The 19,112-nt window shown below is 45.8% G+C and overlaps 1 protein-coding gene across 1 annotated transcript in view; it reads left to right on the top strand.

Annotated features, from left to right (window-relative positions):
- The window catches only part of aldh8a1 (aldehyde dehydrogenase 8 family, member A1), a 64,664-nt gene that overhangs the window by 29,277 nt on the left and 16,275 nt on the right, over nt 1–19,112 (top strand). The window contains exons 3-5 of the mRNA XM_041188437.1: nt 11,819–11,974; nt 14,777–14,926; nt 15,284–15,540. Of these exons, the coding sequence (XP_041044371.1) occupies nt 11,819–11,974; nt 14,777–14,926; nt 15,284–15,540 (563 nt within the window). The remainder of the gene's footprint in view (nt 1–11,818; nt 11,975–14,776; nt 14,927–15,283; nt 15,541–19,112) is intronic.

Genomic DNA, 19,112 nt, shown 5'->3' with positions numbered 1-19,112 from the left:
AATCACATCCTTCCTATAGAAACGGTCCCAGTGATCCAGGAATATAAAACCCTCCCTCCTGCACCAACTCCCAAGCCACGTATTCATTTGTGCTATTCTCCTATTTCTGAGCTCGCTAGCACATGGCACTGGGAGTAATCCAGAGATTACAACCCGAGAGGTCTTGCTTTTTAGTCTACTTCCTAACTCCCTGAATTCTTGATGCAAGACCTCATCACTCTTTCTACCTATGTCATTAGTACCAACATGTACCATGAGCTCTGCCTTATCACCCTCCCCCTTCAGGATGACCTGCAGCCGTTCAGTGACATCCCGGACCCTGGCACCAGGGAGGCAACATACCATCCCGGAGTCACATTGACGGCCACAGTAGCGCCTATCTGTTCCCTGGACTATAGAATCCCCTATTATTATTGCTCTTCCTCCCTTCCTCCCCTCCTGTACAGACAGGCTGCTTGTGGTGCCAGATGCTTGGCTCTGTCTGCTCCCTGGAGGAACCAGTGCCCTCATCAGCCTCCAAAATGGAAAACCGATTTGTGAGCGGGACCCCAGGGGACTCCTGAACTACCTGCCTGTTTCTCTTGCACTGCCTGGTGGTCACCCATTCCCTTCCTTCCCCAAGTCCCTTCATCTGCAGTGTGACCACCTCTCTAAATGTGCCATACATAATGGTCTCAGACTCAGTGGGAAAACTCTCCGCTGGCAGGAGTCATACCTGGCACAAAAGGAGATAGCTGTGGTTGTTGGAGGTCAGTCATGTCAGCTCCAGGACATCTCTGCAGGAGTTCCTCAGGGTAGTGTCCTCAGCCCAACCATCTTCAGCTGCTTCATCAATGACCTTCCTTCCATCATAAGGTCAGAAGTGGGGATGTTCGCTGATAATTGCACAATGTTCAGCACCATTCGCGACCCCTCAGATACTGAAGCAGTCCATGTCCAAATGCAGCCAGACTGGTACAATATCCAGGATTGGGCTGACAAATGGCAAGTAACATTCGCACCACACAAGTGTCAGGCAATGACCGTTTCTAACAGGGAAGAATTCAACCATTGCCCCTTGATGTTCAATGGCATTATCATCACTGAATCCCCCAACTATCAACACCCTGGGGGTTACCATTGACCAGAAACTGAACTGGACTAGCCATTTAAATACTGGGAGTACAAGGGCAGGTCAGAGACTAGAAATCATGCAACAAGTAACTCACCCCCTGACTCCACAAAGCCTGTCCACCATCTACAAGACACAAGTCAGGAGTGTGATGGAATACTCTCCACTTGCCTGGATGAGTGCAGCTCCCACAACACTCAAGAAGCTTCACACCATCCAGGACAAAGCAACCCGCTTGATTGACACCACATCCACAAACATTTGCTGCCTCCACCACCGACGCACAATAACAGCAGTGTGTACCACCTACAATTTGCATGCAGGAATTCACCAAGGCTCCTTCGACAGCGCCCTCCAAACCCACAACCACTACCATCTAGAAGGACAAGAGCAGCAGATAGATGGGGACACCACTACCTGGAAGTTCCCATCCAAATCACTCACCATCCTGACTTGGAAATATATCGCCATTCCTTCACTCTCGCTGGGTCAAAATCCTGGAACTCCCTTCCTAACAGCACTGTGGGTGTACCTGCACCACATGGATTGCAGTGGTTCAAGAAGGCAGCTCACCACCACCTTCTCAAGGGCAATTAGGGATGAGCACTAAATGCTGGCCCAGCCAGTGTAGCGCAATCCTGTGAATGAATAAAAAAAGATAAAAAGGACCAGTTTGATGAGAGAAACAAGTTCGCAAATGGGATGATGTATCAAGTATGGGAATAGTCAAATATGAAATGGAGAGAAGAACCTGCAATGTGGGCTTTGCTTCACAAATGGTAAAATTGTTTGAAAGGATTGGACTGATGGACTGGAACTTTAGTGTTACAGTATTCCTAATTTTGTCGTTCTTTATCTGTTTCTTGTCTTTGTGCAGCATTTCAAGTGCTGCAAGCACTTTGAAAGCATTGATTGAATCTGCCTCCAGTACATTCTCAGGCAGTACATTCCAGATCCTAACCACTTGCTGCATCATATTTATCATATTTCATATTGGAACAATGTTGGAAATGTAGGGATATTTACAGACTGGGAATGAGATCCAGAGATTTCTATTTTTTTCTAACTTTGTAGCTTGCTCTTCTCTCCTGAAAGCACAGATTCCTTACTGAGATAAAAACAGAAACTTAACCATCAGCAAGAACTGCAGGACCATGCATTAGGCCGTGGGAAATCTGACTTGCCTACTGGGGTCATCATGCAATGATTTCAAATATTTTTGTATTTCCATTAATAATTGGTTTCAACCTGTGAGACATTTGGTGACAGTAAAGCCCCCAGCTGCATCCTGTCATGCAAATGTACACCTGTGTGCAAGATTGAGATTTGAAATGAAGTGTTTGCACCCTTATTGCGTTTTACTTTCAACAAAGGAAATCATAGAATCGTAGAATGGTTCCCGTTTAGAAGAAAGGCCACTCGGCCTGTCCTGCCTGTGCTGGCTCTCTGTGGGCAGAATCTTCCTGGTTCCGTGGGAGCTGGCTTGAGGCAGGACCAGGGAGAATTCCAGAGATAGAAGCGTCGGATCAGTGAGCTGACACGTTCCTGCCTCCAGGCAATCTTCCCGGAGGCAGACCTGTGGAGGCTACTCCCCCTCAGCAGTGGTGAGCAACCAATCTATATAATTAAATGCCCATTTCTGGGTTGATTGGAGCCACTGCAGGGATCTTTTGGTTCTTCCCTACCTTGGAGATGCAACAATCAGTGGGCCACAGCTGCCAGGCCATTGCTAGAGCAACTCTCTGAGTCCCACACCCCCACCCTTTCCTTGTAGCTCTACAATTTGTTTTTTTCAGGTGCTTATCCAATTCTCTTTTGAAAGTGACGATTGAATCTGCTTCCAGAACATTCTCAGGCAGTGCATTCCAGATCCTAATCACTTGCTGCATCATATTTATCATATTTCATATTGAAGCAATGTTGGAAATTAGGGATATTACAGAATGGCAATGAGATCCAGAGTTTTTTTTTTCTGACTTTGTTGCTTACTCTTCTCCTCTCCTGAAAGCACAGACTCCTTACTGATAAAAATAGAAAATGCTGAAATACTCAGCAGGTCAGGCAGCATCTGTGGAATGAGAAACTTGAGTTAATGTTTCAGGTTAATGGCTTTTCATCAGAACCGGAAAAAGCTGGAGATGTCATGGAGTCATTATGGTGCGGAAGGAGGCCATTCAGTCCACCGAGTCCATGCTGACTCTCTGTAGAGTAATCCAGTCAGTCCCATTCCCCTCACCTATCACCGTAGTCCTGCAATTTTATTTCCCTCAAGTGCACATCCAATTTCCTTTTAACACCATTCATTGTCTCCACTCTCATCGCCCTCATAGGCTGTGAGTTCCAGTCATTACCACATGCTGTCTTCCTCACATTTCCCCAGCATTACAAAGGAAAACTTTAGGGCCTGAATTCCACACTCGGCATGCGCGCCAAGTCGGCGGGCCTGGAAGTGGACATATAATCCACTCCTGGGTGGCATTGCGTCTCCAATGTGATTTCACGCTGTGTGGCCAATTAAGGGCCACCTTGCGTGAAAGGCGTCTTATCAACGGTTGGAAGGGCTGGGCGGGAGCCTGTCGGGTGCCAGGTCCAATGGTACCCGGTGGGGGCTTTAGAAGCAGCAGAGGCAGCCCCCTGAATGCTGCCAGGGGACACGTTGTAGCTTTGAAGTTATTTGAGAAAACTTTTTTTTTTTTGAGAAGCAATGGCATCTGAAACTACTGGGCACGCCAGGCAGGACAGCAAGTCCTGTGGGCACTCGGCCCCCTGTTTTCAGATGAGTGCCTGGGAATCCTTGTGGAGGAGGTCAGTGCCAGGTGGGACATCCTGATCCCCAGGGATGACGAGAGGAGGGCACCACACCTGACCAAGAAAGCATGGACAGAGGTGGCAGCCCAGGTCAGTGGTCGTGATGTTGTGTGGCGCACATGGGTGCAGTGGCACAGAAGGTTCAACGATCTTCTGCACTTGGCAAGAGTGAGTACTGAGTTGGCAAGGATCTGTGTGGGGAAGTGTTAATAGCTGGCTGTCCCCCCGTGGTGCTCAGGGGTGTAAGAGTCTGAGTGCCAACTGTCAATGACATTGGTGCCAGCCAAGGCGGTGAGCCCTGGCTGCTTGGCCTGACTCCTTTGCGGCTCGAGGGCCACGACTCAGATGTGCCCTGCAAGATGTTCCTCAGGCGGGGTTGGCCAGGCTACAGTGGGACTACAGGTAGAGAGTGGACTAATCAAAGCTCCTCTGTCCTTTGAGAAGAGAAACTATAACAACATTGAGAGGTCAAGAACAGGCGGATGCCCCCCAAACCTGCTCATATTGATGAGGTACGAGAGGGATGCCCTGGAGATGTATTGCCGTGCCCAGCTCGGTCCACCGGTCTTGGAGAGACAGGGGTCTCTGACAAAGATGAGAGTGTCAGAGTGTGTAAACATTGTTGTGTTGTCTCATCTGTAATGAAAACCTCAAACCTTCAGCCCCTACTGTTCATTGAAGGACGATGGCACCATGATGCAGATCTCCATTGTCTCACCAGCCTGCCTAGCATGCACAGTGACAGCGTGATGGCTAATACTAATGACATGTCATTTTCTTCCGCTAGAATCGCCATCGTGCCAATGTGTGCAGGATCCTGATGAGCCATCCTTGACGCCAAAGGACCAGTGCCCATCAGATGCATCTGCATTACACCCCCCTCTTGGCACGAGCGCAGATACCAGCACCTCGATGGGTATTAGATCATCGGCTATGATGTCGGTGCACAGCGGTGGGGGCATGGCACACTTGCATGAGGAGCAGGCCGGGACAGAGAGTGTCCAGAGTGCTGGCAGTCAGAGGACTGCTGGAAACCAGGACTATGCTGAGTCCGAGGGAGATGATGAGCCTCTGGAGTCGTCCATTAGGTGGCAGATGCTGGATGTCCAGCGAGATATGTGGAAGGATCTAGCAGAGATTCCTGAAGGTTTGCGTGCCATTGTCTCTGTTACGGAGGAGCCCATGCAGAGAATGAGCATTGTATTGACCCTCAGCACTGAGCGCACTTCCTCCTCTATTGAGAAAGTGGCGAATCTCATGAAGAGGCAGCTTCAGGAACAGAATCAGGGGTTCCTGGGGTTGCGCTCAGAGGACGACTGCCAAGGTTATCGAGGTCAACAGGACAGCACAGTTAGCAGGCTGCCTCCAATGCTGTTGCCAGTGAGAAGGGGGGAGGAGGGGAGCAACAAGATGTAACACTCGCAGATGGAAGTTTAAGTCACCATGAGCACAAGAGGGATTGTTCACGGGTGATCTTCTATTCTGCCACGTTTTGTTAATTTGTTTACTGGTGTGACCATTAACACCTTATATTATGTTCATTTTCCGTGAGTGTCAATCTTATATAAATTTTGCTTTTGTGTTAATGGCCTGAGTATGCTTCACTTGTTTTGTAGGTGCAGAACACGCCAGTATCTCATGCTGGACATGAGTGACTCTAAACTTTTTTGCACAGTTACTGAGTGGACTTTGGGTTCAATGGAATAGGTCATTTCAAACATCCATTAAGGAGGCGGCAACCCTGGCCTGAGGTGGAAGCAATGCCTTAGCAGCCTAACTAAAGGAACGTTGAATCAAGGCCTCCCTGGTGTCCCTGCCTCCCTGATGGTTCCAGAGGTCTGCTTCGACATCCTCACCATGTTTTTCCCGTGCTCCTCACCTGATCCACCACTGGAGTCATCATCTGTGGCCTGTGGAGCTGCCTCAAGACCCTCTTCCTCCAATAGGTCTCCCATTGCCAGAGCCAGATTGTGGAGAGTGCAGCATGCAGTGACCATCAGAGACACCCGCTTTGGAGGGTATTGTATTACCTCCTCCGAATGGTCCAGGCACCTGAACTTCATCTTAAGCAGACCTATGGTTCTTTCTGTCATCGCCCTTGAGGAGGCATGACTCCCATTATACCTCTGCTCTGCCTCTGTTCTCGGGTGCCGGATAGGCATCATAAGCCACCTTTTCAATGGATAGCCCTTGTTACCCAGCAGCCATCCATCCAGTCGAGCTGGAGCACTGAATAGCCTCGGCACCTGTGAGTGTTGGAGAATGTATGCATCATGGGAGCTGCCAGGGTACCTTGCACAGACTGGCAGGATCTGCATCCTGTGGTCACACAATATTAGCACGTTCATGGAGTGGAATCCCTTCCTGTTGACGAAGGCACCCGGCTCACATGCTGGCGTCTTGATGGTCACGTGCAGTCGATGGCACCCTGGTCGCGGGGGAACCCAGCAATCGCAGTGAAGTCTCTGGCTCGCTCTGCCTGGCTGGCCCGTCTGTCCGGAAATGAATAAATATCATGACCCGCCTGAGCAGAGCATCTGTCACCAGCTTCAGGCAACTGATTGGGACACTCCACACAGACCCCTCACTGACCCCTGGAAAGAGCTGGAGGCATAGATATTGAGGGTCACTGTGACCTTCAGAGCCACTGGCATGGGATGACCACCCACACAGTTGGAGGTGATCTCAGGCCCAGTCATATGGAGGTCACAGTTTCCCTGGAGAGGTGGAGCTCCTTCAGCATTCACCTCGGACATATTGAGGTAGCTCCATCGCTGCCTGAACACTCTGGCAGCATGATAGTGTTGTCTTCTGTGGCCCCTTCCACAATGGACTCCCTGCTGGCCCTGTGCCACCTGTGCCTGCACCCCTCCTCCCACATGTCGCTCCCTTGGACGCTGTCTATGGGCTCTGGTCCCTTCTGCCCCTATCTCCTCAGAGGAAGAAGTACCACCAGTGGAGTAGACAATCCTCATTACCAGAGGAACAGAAAGCTTTCTGGTGACTGGAAGGATCCACATGGTATAAATTCTCCAAGTGCCTTGGAGACACCAGTGAGCCCTGAAATGAAGGCTAGCAAAGCAAAGACTGAAGCTCAAAAGGCTGTCAAGTTTCAGTAAGCAACCAGCAGCAAACTATCTCCTAAAATCCTCACTACTCACAATAGCAATGCTCCAGACCTTTTTTATCCTGCCCTTGGGTGACAATTCATTAAAAACAGGTTGTCCGCCTGCCCATTTGTCCCATGCAACCAATGCAAAATTGCACGAGCAACGTAAAACCATGGCTTTTTAATGGCCTTAATTGGCCCTTTAATTGTCGGCGGGCACCGTTCTGACTCCTGCACATGCCTGCCGACCTCAATATTGCAAACGTGCGCGATGACATCGGGACGCACGCCTGATGTCATTTTGCGCAATTTCACACGCGGTTGGGTCAGACGCGTGCCCAATCTCGGAACATAAATTTCAGGCCTAGGTGTTGTTTCCCTCCCTAAGCCGGAAAAACACCCACACCAATTACACTGCCCTTGCTGCTCTTCTGACTATAACCAAACAACATAGCACAGACAGAATGCAGGACTTCCTTGGTATGTACCGCTCAACTAGAAACTATGTTCAAAAATATAAAAACAAAAAAACTGCGGATGCTGGAAATCCAAAACAAAAACAGAATTACCTGGAAAAACTCAGCAGGTCTGGCACCCGCATGGGCCCCAGCTATGCCTGTCTCTTTATGGGGTATGTGGAACATTCCTTGTTGCAGTCCTACTCCGGCCCCCTTCCACAACTCTTTCTCCGGTACATCGATGATTACTTCGGTGCTGCTTCATGCTCTCATCAGGACTTGGAAAAATTTATTAATTTTGCTTCCAATCTCCACCCCTCCATCATTTTCACGTGGTCCATCTCTGACACTTCCCTTCCCTTCCTTGACCTCTCTGTCTCAATCTCTGATGATAGACTGTCCACCAATATCCATTACAAACCCACCAACTCCCACAGCTATCTCGACTACAGCTCCTCACACCCCGCTTCCTGTAAGGAGTCCATCCCATTCTCTCAGTTCCTTCGCCTCCGTCGCATCTGTTCCGATGATGCTACATTCAAAAACAGTTCCTCTGACATGTCCTCCTTCTTCCTTAACCGAGGTTTTCCACCCACGGTCGTTGACAGGGCCCTCAACCGTGTCCGGCCCATCTCCCGTGCATCCGCCCTCACGCCTTCTCCTCCCTCCCAGAAACATGCTAGGGTCCCCCTTGTCCTCACTTATCACCCCACCAGCCTCCGCATTCAAAGGATCATCCTCCGCCATTTCCGCCAACTCCAGCATGATGCCACCACCAAACACATCTTCCCTTCACCCCCCTTATCGGCATTCCGTAGGGATCGCTCCCTCCGGGACACCCTGGTCCACTCCTCCATCACCCCCTACTCCTCAACCCCCTCCTATGGCACAACCCCATGCCCACGCAAAAGATGCAACACCTGCCCCTTCACTTCCTCTCTCCTCACCGTCCAAGGACCCAAACACTCCTTTCAAGTGAAGCAGCATTTCACTTGCATTTCCCCCAACTTAGTCTACTGCATTCGTTGCTCCCAATGTGGTCTCCCCTACATTGGAGAGACCAAACGTAAACTGGGCGACCGCTTTGCAGAACACCTGCGGTCTGTCCGCAAGAATGACCCAAACCTCCCTGTCGCTTGCCATTTTAACACTCCACCCTGCTCTCTTGCCCACATGTCTGTCCTTGGCTTGCTGCATTGTTCCAGTGAAGCCCAACGCAAACTGGAGGAACAACACCTCATCTTCCGACTAGGCACTTTACAGCCTTCCGGACTGAATATTGAATTCAACAACTTTAGGTCGTGAGCTCCCTCCCCCATCCCCACCCCCTTTCTGTTTCCCCCTTCCTTTTTTTTTCCAATAAATTATAAAGATTTTCCTTTTCCCACCTATTTCCATTATAAAAAAAAAAACCCCACTAGAGCTATACCTTGAGATCCCTACCATCCATTCTTAATTAGCACATTCGTTTAGATAATATCACCAACTTTAACTTTAACACCTATGTGTTCTATTGTACTATTGTCGTTGACATCTTTTGATGATCTGCTTCTATCACTGCTTGTTTGTCCCTACAACCACACCCCCGCCCTCCACCACTCTGTCTCTCTATCTCTCCGCCCCCCCACACACACACCTTAAACCAGCTTATATTTCAACTCTTTCTTGGACTCGAACTCAAGTTCTGTTGAAGGGTCATGAGGACTCGAAACGTCAACTCTTTTCTTCTCCGCCGATGCTGCCAGACCTGCTGAGTTTTTCCAGGTAATTCTGTTTTTGTTTTAGAGACTATGTTCGTCTTCTTTCTGAGCTGGTGAAGACTCATCTTACTTCCTGTCTTTGCCTATAAATGGTTCAATAAGCAAACTTATATTCACTCCATTTGGTGGTTGACTATTTTACTGATGAATAAGTGGAAGAATCGAGTCGCTTTAACAGTAGAAAATCTAGATCCAAGACCTGTAGTGCAGGACACTACGTAGGTTGAAGAAAGGGAAGATTAAAAAAAAACACAGGAAATAAATTGGGTAGTAAAGAATAGGTGACGCACAACTTACTCTTCATGTTATGTTGGTGGTAGAATTGGCTGTGTGTCCGTGTTTGTTATCTGATTGGGTGGTGGTTGAATCAGGAGGAGTAACTCGAATCCAAATGGTCTACTTAATCAAAAAGAAACAAAGTAATTGGCAAAAAATATTCATACTAATAGTCAAGTTCAGTTTGCTATTCGAACAAGAGCCAAGAGTGAACATATCCAGTGCAAATGCCTGCTTTTGTGTAACCCATTCAGGGTGCCTAATCATGTCTTTCAGAAACATTATAGAACACTTCATATATAATGGATTATTTTTAAATGCAGCCATTGTTCTTTTGTAGGTGAACACTGCAGCCACACCATGGTCTCACAACTGCAATGACATGAATAACCCGTGATTTGTGTTTCAATAAATCAGACTTAATTTATGGGTGGAATTTTCCGTGCCCATCGGCGGTGGGCATGTTTGGCGGCGTGAGTGGACAATATGGCGAGGAGGCCAAAAATCGATTTTGCAACGTTGTGAAACCAGTTTGCAATCGGCTGCACTGCCTATCAAGGGCAGCCTGCATTCCCTGCCGTCGGATGTCAGGAATTTCATTGTAATACATCTGCATATCATTATGAACCCAGCTCACTGGAATTAGCCACCATGCTGGATTATCCTGGTACATTTGTGTAATTGCATCCTGTGTTTCGCAACAGTACATAAGCGATGTGCATCAGGCAAGCTGCACTTCACTCGGGTCTTCGGGGTTTGCCTACCTCGCTTCGGGCAGCACTCGGGGTCATCAGTGCCAGGCTTTGCAGACAGCACTGCATCACTTTTAGGGGGGCTCATGGACCTTTCGCTACCTACCAGACCAGCCATAAGGCGGGGTTGGCTTTTCAACAGCTGCAGAGCTAGTGCTTGCTTGGGGAAGGGGGAGAAGTGGCCTCGGGCAAGGGAAGAGGCTGCAGGGCGAGGGCTGTATTGGGGAATGGGGGTGCCCCAGGGTGTGTGTGGGGGCACAAGTTTCTGTGCACAAAGCCTCAAGATGCTGAGGGCTGAGGAAACAGTCTCCAGAGGAGATGAGGCCAGATGGAGATGTGAGGGTATGTGTGAGAGAGTGAGTGGTGATGTCCCTTGAGCTGGCAGTGAGTGAGATGCCAGTGAATGTGTGATGGGTTTGCATGTGAGAGTTCAGAGTGATGAGATGGTTGCCATACCCTGGCCGCATGGATGAGATCATTCAACCTGTTTCTGCCCTGGGTGGCTAACCTGTTCTGTGCAGCATTGGCACTGGTCACCACTGCCATTGCCTGCTAAGCTGGAATAAGATTGCTGGACCTACTGCAGCCAGAGCGAGGATAGAGGACATCATGGTGGGCCTCCACAGTGACCAAAAGGCATTCCAGGGATTTGTCACTGAATTGGTGGCGGGGGGGCGGGGGGGTGGTGGTGGGGGTGCACAGTCCTCTTGCCTTTCGGGGCCATGTCTTCTGTGCAGCAGTCCTGAGCTGGTGTGCATGGGGCTGCACTTTAAATATGGCACCTGGTGTGATGAAGCGGGGAGGTGATGACATGGCAGGGAAATGAGAGCCCACCTGCCATTGAAACAGCATGTTTCCCGGAAATGCATGATTAATGAGGCGGGATAGGGATGAAAAGCCGCCATTGCGGCCAGCAGGTAAAACATCCTGCCCTATGAGTGTGTTCTTATAGCCAGCATCCAGGTAATACCATCTTACATCTATCATGCTAAGCCTTAGTGTTTCTTTGTAAGCCAAATGATGAACATCTGTGTTTCGTGAGGTAAGACCAATGCAAGGCAGCTGGCGATGTATCATCTTGATGACCATCTAAATGAGCAAGTTCAAAAGTGGATACTAGGTTCACCTGTGACCAGTTGTTTAACCCAGGTGCTCCTATGAAGGGTTTTGGTACAGATGAGGCCGAATGCGGCTGACGACAGCTGCTGTAGGCTGGAACCCTCCCTCCCTTAAAGTATTTTTTCCTTTTCCAAATCTACCTCAGAACTTGGACCTGGATCTTGCACATGTGTGTGGAGATCTGTGCACAATTAACATATTTCCATCAATGACTCAAAGTATTGTGTACTAAAGCAAAATCTGTATGAGTAGAATATAGAAATTTTGGACATTTTCAGTAGATCATGTTAACAGATATAGAGAGCAAACATGAGGATTCTCTGAAAGCTTTTCTCTTGGCCCCCACACTGTGAGTATGGTTTTATAAACAGACCCAATTAAATCATTTCATTACTACTAATTTTTTTGTTTTTTTTAAATTTCAGGAAAAACAATAACTGCAGCCAGAAGCATGGAAATACCTCGAGCAGTTTATAATTTCCATTTCTTTGCCTCAACTATCCTCCACCACACAACTGAATGTGCAGAGATGGACCATATGGGCTGTACAAACTTCACCACGCGGACTCCAGTGGGAGTAGGTGAGGCAACAGAAAGTAGATACTGAAAATTTATCATGCTCCTTTTCGTTATTATACATAATTTAAAAATATCCTTGGGAAAATATACTTGAGTATTTTATAGAGGAAGGCGATAAAGACAAGCATACTTTGCAATAAATGCCATCATTTTGGAAGAACATTTCATGAGATCCTGAAAGGTTTTGTATGTGGAGAGTTATCAAAGAGCTTGATTAGCAAGCTTCTTCATCCCACTGCACAGACTATTGAAAATATTATAAGGGAAGCTGCCCTGCAAGTGCAGCAGGAAGAATGAGTTACTCTCTCTAGCACAGTTTTGCATTCCACAAAGAATAGAACTGTCCTCTGAAGTGAGATTGAGGCGACTGGGCCTGTATTCTCTAGAGTTTAAAAGAATGAGAGGTGATCTCATTGAAACTTACAAAATTCTTAAGGGGCTGGATAGGGTAGATGTGGAAAGAATATTTCCCCTGGCTGGGGCTATCTAGAACCAGGGGACAGTCTCAGAAGAAGGGGCAGTCCATTTAGGACTGAGATGAGGGGGAATTTCTTCTCTGAGGGTAGTGAATCTTTGGAATTGTCTACCCCAGAGGGATGTGGAAGCTCAGTCATAATATTCAAGACAGAGATTGATAGATTTCTAGATATTAATGACATCAAGGGATATAGGGATAGCGTGGGAAAATGGCATTGAAGCCATGATCCAGTTGAATGGTGGAACAGGCTTGATGGGCTCATTGGCCTACTCCTGCTCCTGTGTTCCTTGGCCTATGATCACAGGTATAGTTTTGCATCATTTTTGCTCATGTTTATTGTTACTTTTAAGGGAATGTGGGTACATATCCCACAAATAGCCTCCAGCCAATTTAACAGTTGAAATTAGCACCAATGCTCACCAGAAGGTTACACTTTGGTGACAGCATTCGAGTCATTTTGATGTCCTTGGTAGGTCTTAGTGGTGGGACATCTAGAGGAACTGCTGGGGCTCACTGCTGCTTTCATTTTGACTAGCCCTTACACAACTGAGATTCTTATCCTAAGCTGGTACTGACTGAGGACAAAACAAGTGGTAGTCTGCAGGAGTTTATGAAGCGATTGCTGCTCTCCTTCATGGAGAGCTGAAAATAACCCGAACTTCACTGCTATAAGTAGATGAATTCTCGGCAGTGATCATATGAAATGGCTCGGCTTACTAAAACAGCCCCACCTCTGCTTTTGCACTACAGTCAGGGTTAAATTAAAATGGAATCTGTTTTGTAGTGTATGGACGTAAAGAGGGAATGATTTTATCAAAACTGTGGAATTAAAGGCAGACTCAGCTGCGATGAACAGCCTGCCAGTGTTCACTGTCCAGGATCAAAAATGAATGATGGCATTTTGGTGAGGGACAAGCGGTGATTAACACAGAATGAGTACATCTTTAGATATGGAGTATGAGGAGAAAATTAAGCTGGAAAAACAAATTCATCTATTCACTCAATAGTTTCCTCAAAACATTCACCTAACTTAGTCAAGCACGAGTTCCCTTTTGAATATTTATTTTCACTAGTGACTCATCCACATCCATTACAAATACTCCTGCTGTCCGATTTTATCTCCCTCTGTTAGCTATTGACAAAGGGTTGGAGAGAAATGAGATGCAAAGGAATAAGAGACTAAGAAGAAAAACTGTCTTCCCATCTCATCACTGATAAACTAAAAGAGCATGGAGCAGCAGTGTCTGGATTTTAGGGAGGGATGGATAGATATGTCACATTCATTGAATCGTTGATTAATACGAATGCATCACCACTCTCTGGTTTCCATTTTTGTTTGAATAAAGCTGATCCTTGCTTCTTCTTTTCGCAAGTCTTTTCCAGATGCACTTTCAAAGGCAAGTGTCTATTGAAGGTTGCACCTAAATATTTTGGAGGGGTCTCAACTTGGAACCATTGGTCACAAGATGTAATATTACATGGTTACTTGGCATCTTTGTTATTTGGGTGAAAGGCTGTAACCAAGGTTTAGGAGGTGTTGGGCAGAGCTGCCAGTAGTGAACATACCCTGACAATAACTTAGCTTTACCTTCTGCTGGGGTCTGGGACAATGGTGGGGAATGGCGATGCCATCAGTGTAAGTGAACTAACATGAAATTGTTTCAAATAGGGTGTTAATATAGGTATTGAATAGTGAGGGAGCTGGCACAGATCCTTGAGGTAAACCAGCAATGAGGAGCGGGTGGACAATTTCCACATGTTGCCCTCATTAACATGTTATTGATTAACACAATGGATGTCCTCAAAGGTCTACGAGATATAAAATTGTTGAGCTCTTGGTATGATTAACAACATCAAATGTGTCAAGAGTTTAATTAAAAGAATCATAAATGCGTAAAGGCGTTGTACAGATGGCCTAGTGATGTAGCACGTTGATGTTCTAGGCTGCTGTGTGAAGTATTGGGCAGCATATATTTCCTTTCAAAGCTCCAGAAAGCCATTAGGGAAGGTACTGAATGCAAATGAAGTGTTCTCTCACAGCGCAGGAATGAACATCACGAGGACAGTTTTCCCAGGTTGCTCCTGTACCTCCCCTAGCAACTGGATACAGAGGAGAAGAAACCCAGCAACCAGGCTCTGAGCCATTAAATGGCATGAGGCTTGGTGAACTTAGGAAAGGAGAAAAAGGATTGCAGTAGTATAAAAAATTGTGAGTTTAATGTCCATGCTGTAGCTTTGGGAGCGACTTTTATTTTCTTTTTCTTCACAGCTACAATTTCACATAATGCAGAGTGACTAAAGCTAATTCCTTACTCTGTCTCTTTAGCTGGCCTCATCAGTCCCTGGAACTTACCACTGTATCTCTTGACCTGGAAGATAGCTCCAGCCATTGCCACAGGCAACACTGTGGTTGCCAAACCTAGTGAAATGACGTCAGTCACTGCTTGGATGATGTGCAAGCTCTTGGATGAAGCAGGTAGAGGGATGCTAACTGATAGAAGGACAACTTTTGTGTTTCATGCTAATGTTCGGTTGCTTGCTCATTCCTTGCATAAGGTACATTTTACTTATTGTTGTGGCCAGAATCACTGATTTTCAGCCCTCTGTGTTTGTCAAGGTGAGTGATAGCGAACATGATGATGTTGGGAATTGTTACTTCTTTTGTAAAGCTTATCTTAATAACATTGCTTTCATGAAAATGTCTGTCACCAGGACTTGGATATTGTTTCCCTCATACAAATATCAGACATCGTATCACTGAACTGTTCCAAGATAAACCATTTTGTTCTATATTTGATTGCTATTAGAAAAGATTTCTTTCCCTTTTTCCTAGGCGTTCCACCTGGTGTTGTGAACATTGTGTTTGGGACCGGTCCTAGGGCTGGGGAGGCAATTGTCTCTCACCCTGATGTGCCACTAATATCCTTCACTGGGAGCACATTGACTGCTCAGCGAATCCGAGAGAGGAGTGCTCCATTCTGTAAGAAGCTCTCTTTGGAACTAGGAGGGAAGAACCCAGCCATTATCTTTGATGATGCAAATCTTGATGAATGTGTTCCAACCACTGTGAGATCCAGCTTTACTAACCAGGTACGGAATTTGTTGAAATGCGGATACTGATTCATCCTGTACACAATGGCAGTGTTTAAAGGTCAAGCACTTGTGAAAAAGCTCTTGCTCTGAATGAGTAGACCATTTTGTGATTGGCCTCTATTGAGGGAAATTTACCTTTACTTTCTATTTATAACTTTATTTTATTTTATTTGTTCTGAGGAGGTGGGCAAGGCTAGATTCATTACTTACTCACCCCTTTCTAGTTACCCTGACAACTAAGTGGCCTGCTAGACTAATTCAGGAAACATTAAAAGGTAAACTACAGAATGTGGGCCTAAGATCTCTTGTAGGTATGATCAGGTAAAGGTGTCAGGTGTTGCTTTCCCTGAAGGACATTAATGAACCAACTATATTTTTACAACAATAATAGTTTTCCTGGTGGTAACATGCATATTTAGTAAATTCACTTTCATAAGTTGTCGTAGTGGAAATTAAATTTACAACTCTGGGTTGCTACTGCAAGTACCACTACCTTATCCTATCCAGTACATACAATACAAAGATAAACAAATTTGGGAGGGTGATACCTTAGTGCAATGGTGATAAGAAAAAACAAACTCCGGAAGCACGGACCGATATGGTTTGGTGCCTCCTGGATGTTACTGCTTCTGATGACAGTACACAATCTGCATCAAGGTCAGGAAAAACAGCAAGTCTGAAAACAACTTGATAACATTGGTGGAAATTCATGCAAACAGATCACAGACCATCAAACTACTGTTACAATAGATAAGAGCTAGGAATGCAACTTGTGTGAGGGTGCTTCCTACGCTCTCTAGGAAGTTAGAAAACCACACAACTCATAGTCTTACACTCCCAGGAGTTTAAGTAGCAAATACGGTCTTATTTAAATGAAGATAAAACATTACAGTTTAGGGTAAGGATGATCTTCGCAAGGCTTGTCCTGAGCCAACACTGAGTTTTTGTAATGTTTGTGTTTTTAAAACATATTCAGAAACCCTTGTTGTATGCTCTTCCTACTGAATTTCCTAATCAAAACTAGTAGATTCAGTTTGTAAGTTTGCAATTTCTCCTTCAAGTCACTCACCATCCTGACTTGGAAATATATCACTGTTCCTTCACTGTCGCTGGGTCAAAATCCTGGATCTCCCTCCCTAACAGCACTGTGGGTGTACCTACAGCACATGAACTGCAGAGGTTCAAGAAGGCAGCTTACCACCACCTTCTCAAGGGCAATTAGGGATGGGCAATAAATGAATAAAATAAAGTTGATTTTTAGAAAGGGGATTAAGTGCTGAAGGGTCACATGAGTAATGCCAACAACCACTGACAGCATCATCCATGCTCCAGTGTGAGTAGCTGCCTTCAGGAGATGCTGGGAGAAAATCAGAGGGACAAAGTACTGAGAGAGAAAAAGTACTGAGCAAACTATCGAGATTAAAGGGTGACAAGTCCCCAGGACCTGATAGCCTACATCCCAGGGTCTTAAAGGAAGTGGCAGTGGAGATAGTGGATGCATTGGCTATAATATTCCAAAATTCCCTGGATTCTGGAAAGGTTCCAGTGGATTGGAAAAATGCTAATGTAATGCCCTTATTCAAAAAGGGTGGGTGGCAGAAAGTAGGAAACTATAGACCAGTTAGTTTAGTGTCTCTTATTGGAATCCATTGTTAAGGAAGTAGTAATGGGGTATTTGGAAAGTCAAAATGCAATCCATCAGAGTCAGCATGGTCTTTACTTAAGAGGAAATCATGTTTGGCTAATTTGCTAGAGTTCTTTGAAGATGTGACAAGCAAAGTGGATAATGGGGATCCTGTAGATGTAGTACATATGGACTTCCAGAAGGCCTTTGATAAGGTGCTGCACAAAAGAATAAAACACAAGATAAGTTCACACAGAGTTAGGGGTAATATACTAGCTTGGATAGAGGATTGGCTAACCAACAGAAAGCAAAGAGTTGGGATAAATGGGTCTTTTTTTGGATGGCAAGCTGTAATTAGTGGGATGCTACAGGGTCTGGTCCTTGGGCCCCAACTATTTATAATCTCTATATTAATGACTTGGATTCAGGGATAGAAGGTACTATAGCTAAATTTGCAGATGACAACAAAATAGCTGGGAAAGTAAGTTGTAATGAAGAAATAAGAAATTTACAAATAGATGTGGACAGGTTAGGTGAATTGGCCAAAATTTGGCAAATGGAGTTTAACGTGGATAAGTGTGAGGTTATCCATTTTGGTCAGAAGAATAAAAAGGCGACTTATTATTTAAATGGAGAGAAACTTCAGAATGTTTCATTACAGAGGGACCTGTGTGTCCTCGTGCATGAACCGCTGAAAGCTAGTATGCAGGTACAGCAGGTATAAGGAAGGCAGATGGAATTTTGGCATTTATTGCTAAAGGAATAGAGTATAAAAATGGGGAAGTATTGTTGCAACTGTACAAGGCATTGGTGAGACCGTGCACAGTTTTGGTCCCCTTACTTGAGAAAGGATGTAGTTGCATTGGAGGCGGTTCAGAGGAGGTTCACCAGATTGATTCCAGATATACGGGGCTTGTCTTATGAGGAGAGATTGAGCGGTTTAGGGCTACTCACTAGAGTTTAGAAAGATGAGACGAGATCTAATTGAGGTATATAAGATTCTAAAAGGGATAGACAAAGCAGACGTGGAGCGGATATTTCCCTTTGTGGGGCATTCTAGAACAAGAGACCATAGTTTTAGACTAAGGGGTGGTAGATTTAAATCAGAAATGAGGAGGAATTACTTTTCTCAAAGGGTCGTGAATCTGTGGAATTCACTACCTCAGAGTGCAGTGGATGCCGGGATGAAGAAGATAAGGAGGAGATAGACAGATTTTTAATTAGTAATGGGTTGAAAGGTTATGGGGAGAGGGCGGGAAATTGGAGTTGAGGCCGAAATGAGATCAGCCATGATCGTAATGAATGGCGGGGCATGCTCGAGGGGCTGAATTGCCTACTCCTGCTCCTAGTTCTTATGTTCTTATGTTATGTTCTCATGCAATTCAAGAAGAAACTGGGGAAAGCAACAATTGTAGTACACAATCTGTCAAGTACTTTACACACCAGCCCTTTAGTCAGAATGAATGGATAACAACTCCGGCTTATAAAGTGTCTTTAACATAGTAAAAACTTCCCAAACTGCTTCAAGCTGCTTCATAGGAGTGACATCAAACAATTTTTGACGCACTAGGAGATATCATGACAAATGACCAAAAGTTTGCTCTTAAGGGGTAGGTATTAAGGAGCAACTTAAAGGTGGAGTTGTAGAGAGGTTTAAGGAGGGAATTCCAGAGCTTAGGGTGTTGGTAGCTCAAGGCACAGTCAGCAATGGTGGAGTGATTAAAATCAGAAATGCTCAAAAAGCCAGAAGTAGATGAGTACAGATGTCTTGGAGAGTCTTAGGGCTGGAGGAGGCTACAGAGATAGGGTGGGGAGGCCATGGAGGTGTTTGAACACAAGGATAAAGGAACCTTTTCACTTGAGATGTGGACACAGTGGCTTTATTGTGTTTTTGCAGAAATTATAGCTTCAAACAAAAAATAAAAACATATTGCTACTATTTTGA

Source organism: Carcharodon carcharias, chromosome 5 (assembly GCF_017639515.1).
Source record: "Carcharodon carcharias isolate sCarCar2 chromosome 5, sCarCar2.pri, whole genome shotgun sequence".
NCBI classification, from domain to species: domain Eukaryota; kingdom Metazoa; phylum Chordata; class Chondrichthyes; order Lamniformes; family Lamnidae; genus Carcharodon; species Carcharodon carcharias.
This window is presented reverse-complemented; position numbering and strand designations above follow the sequence as displayed.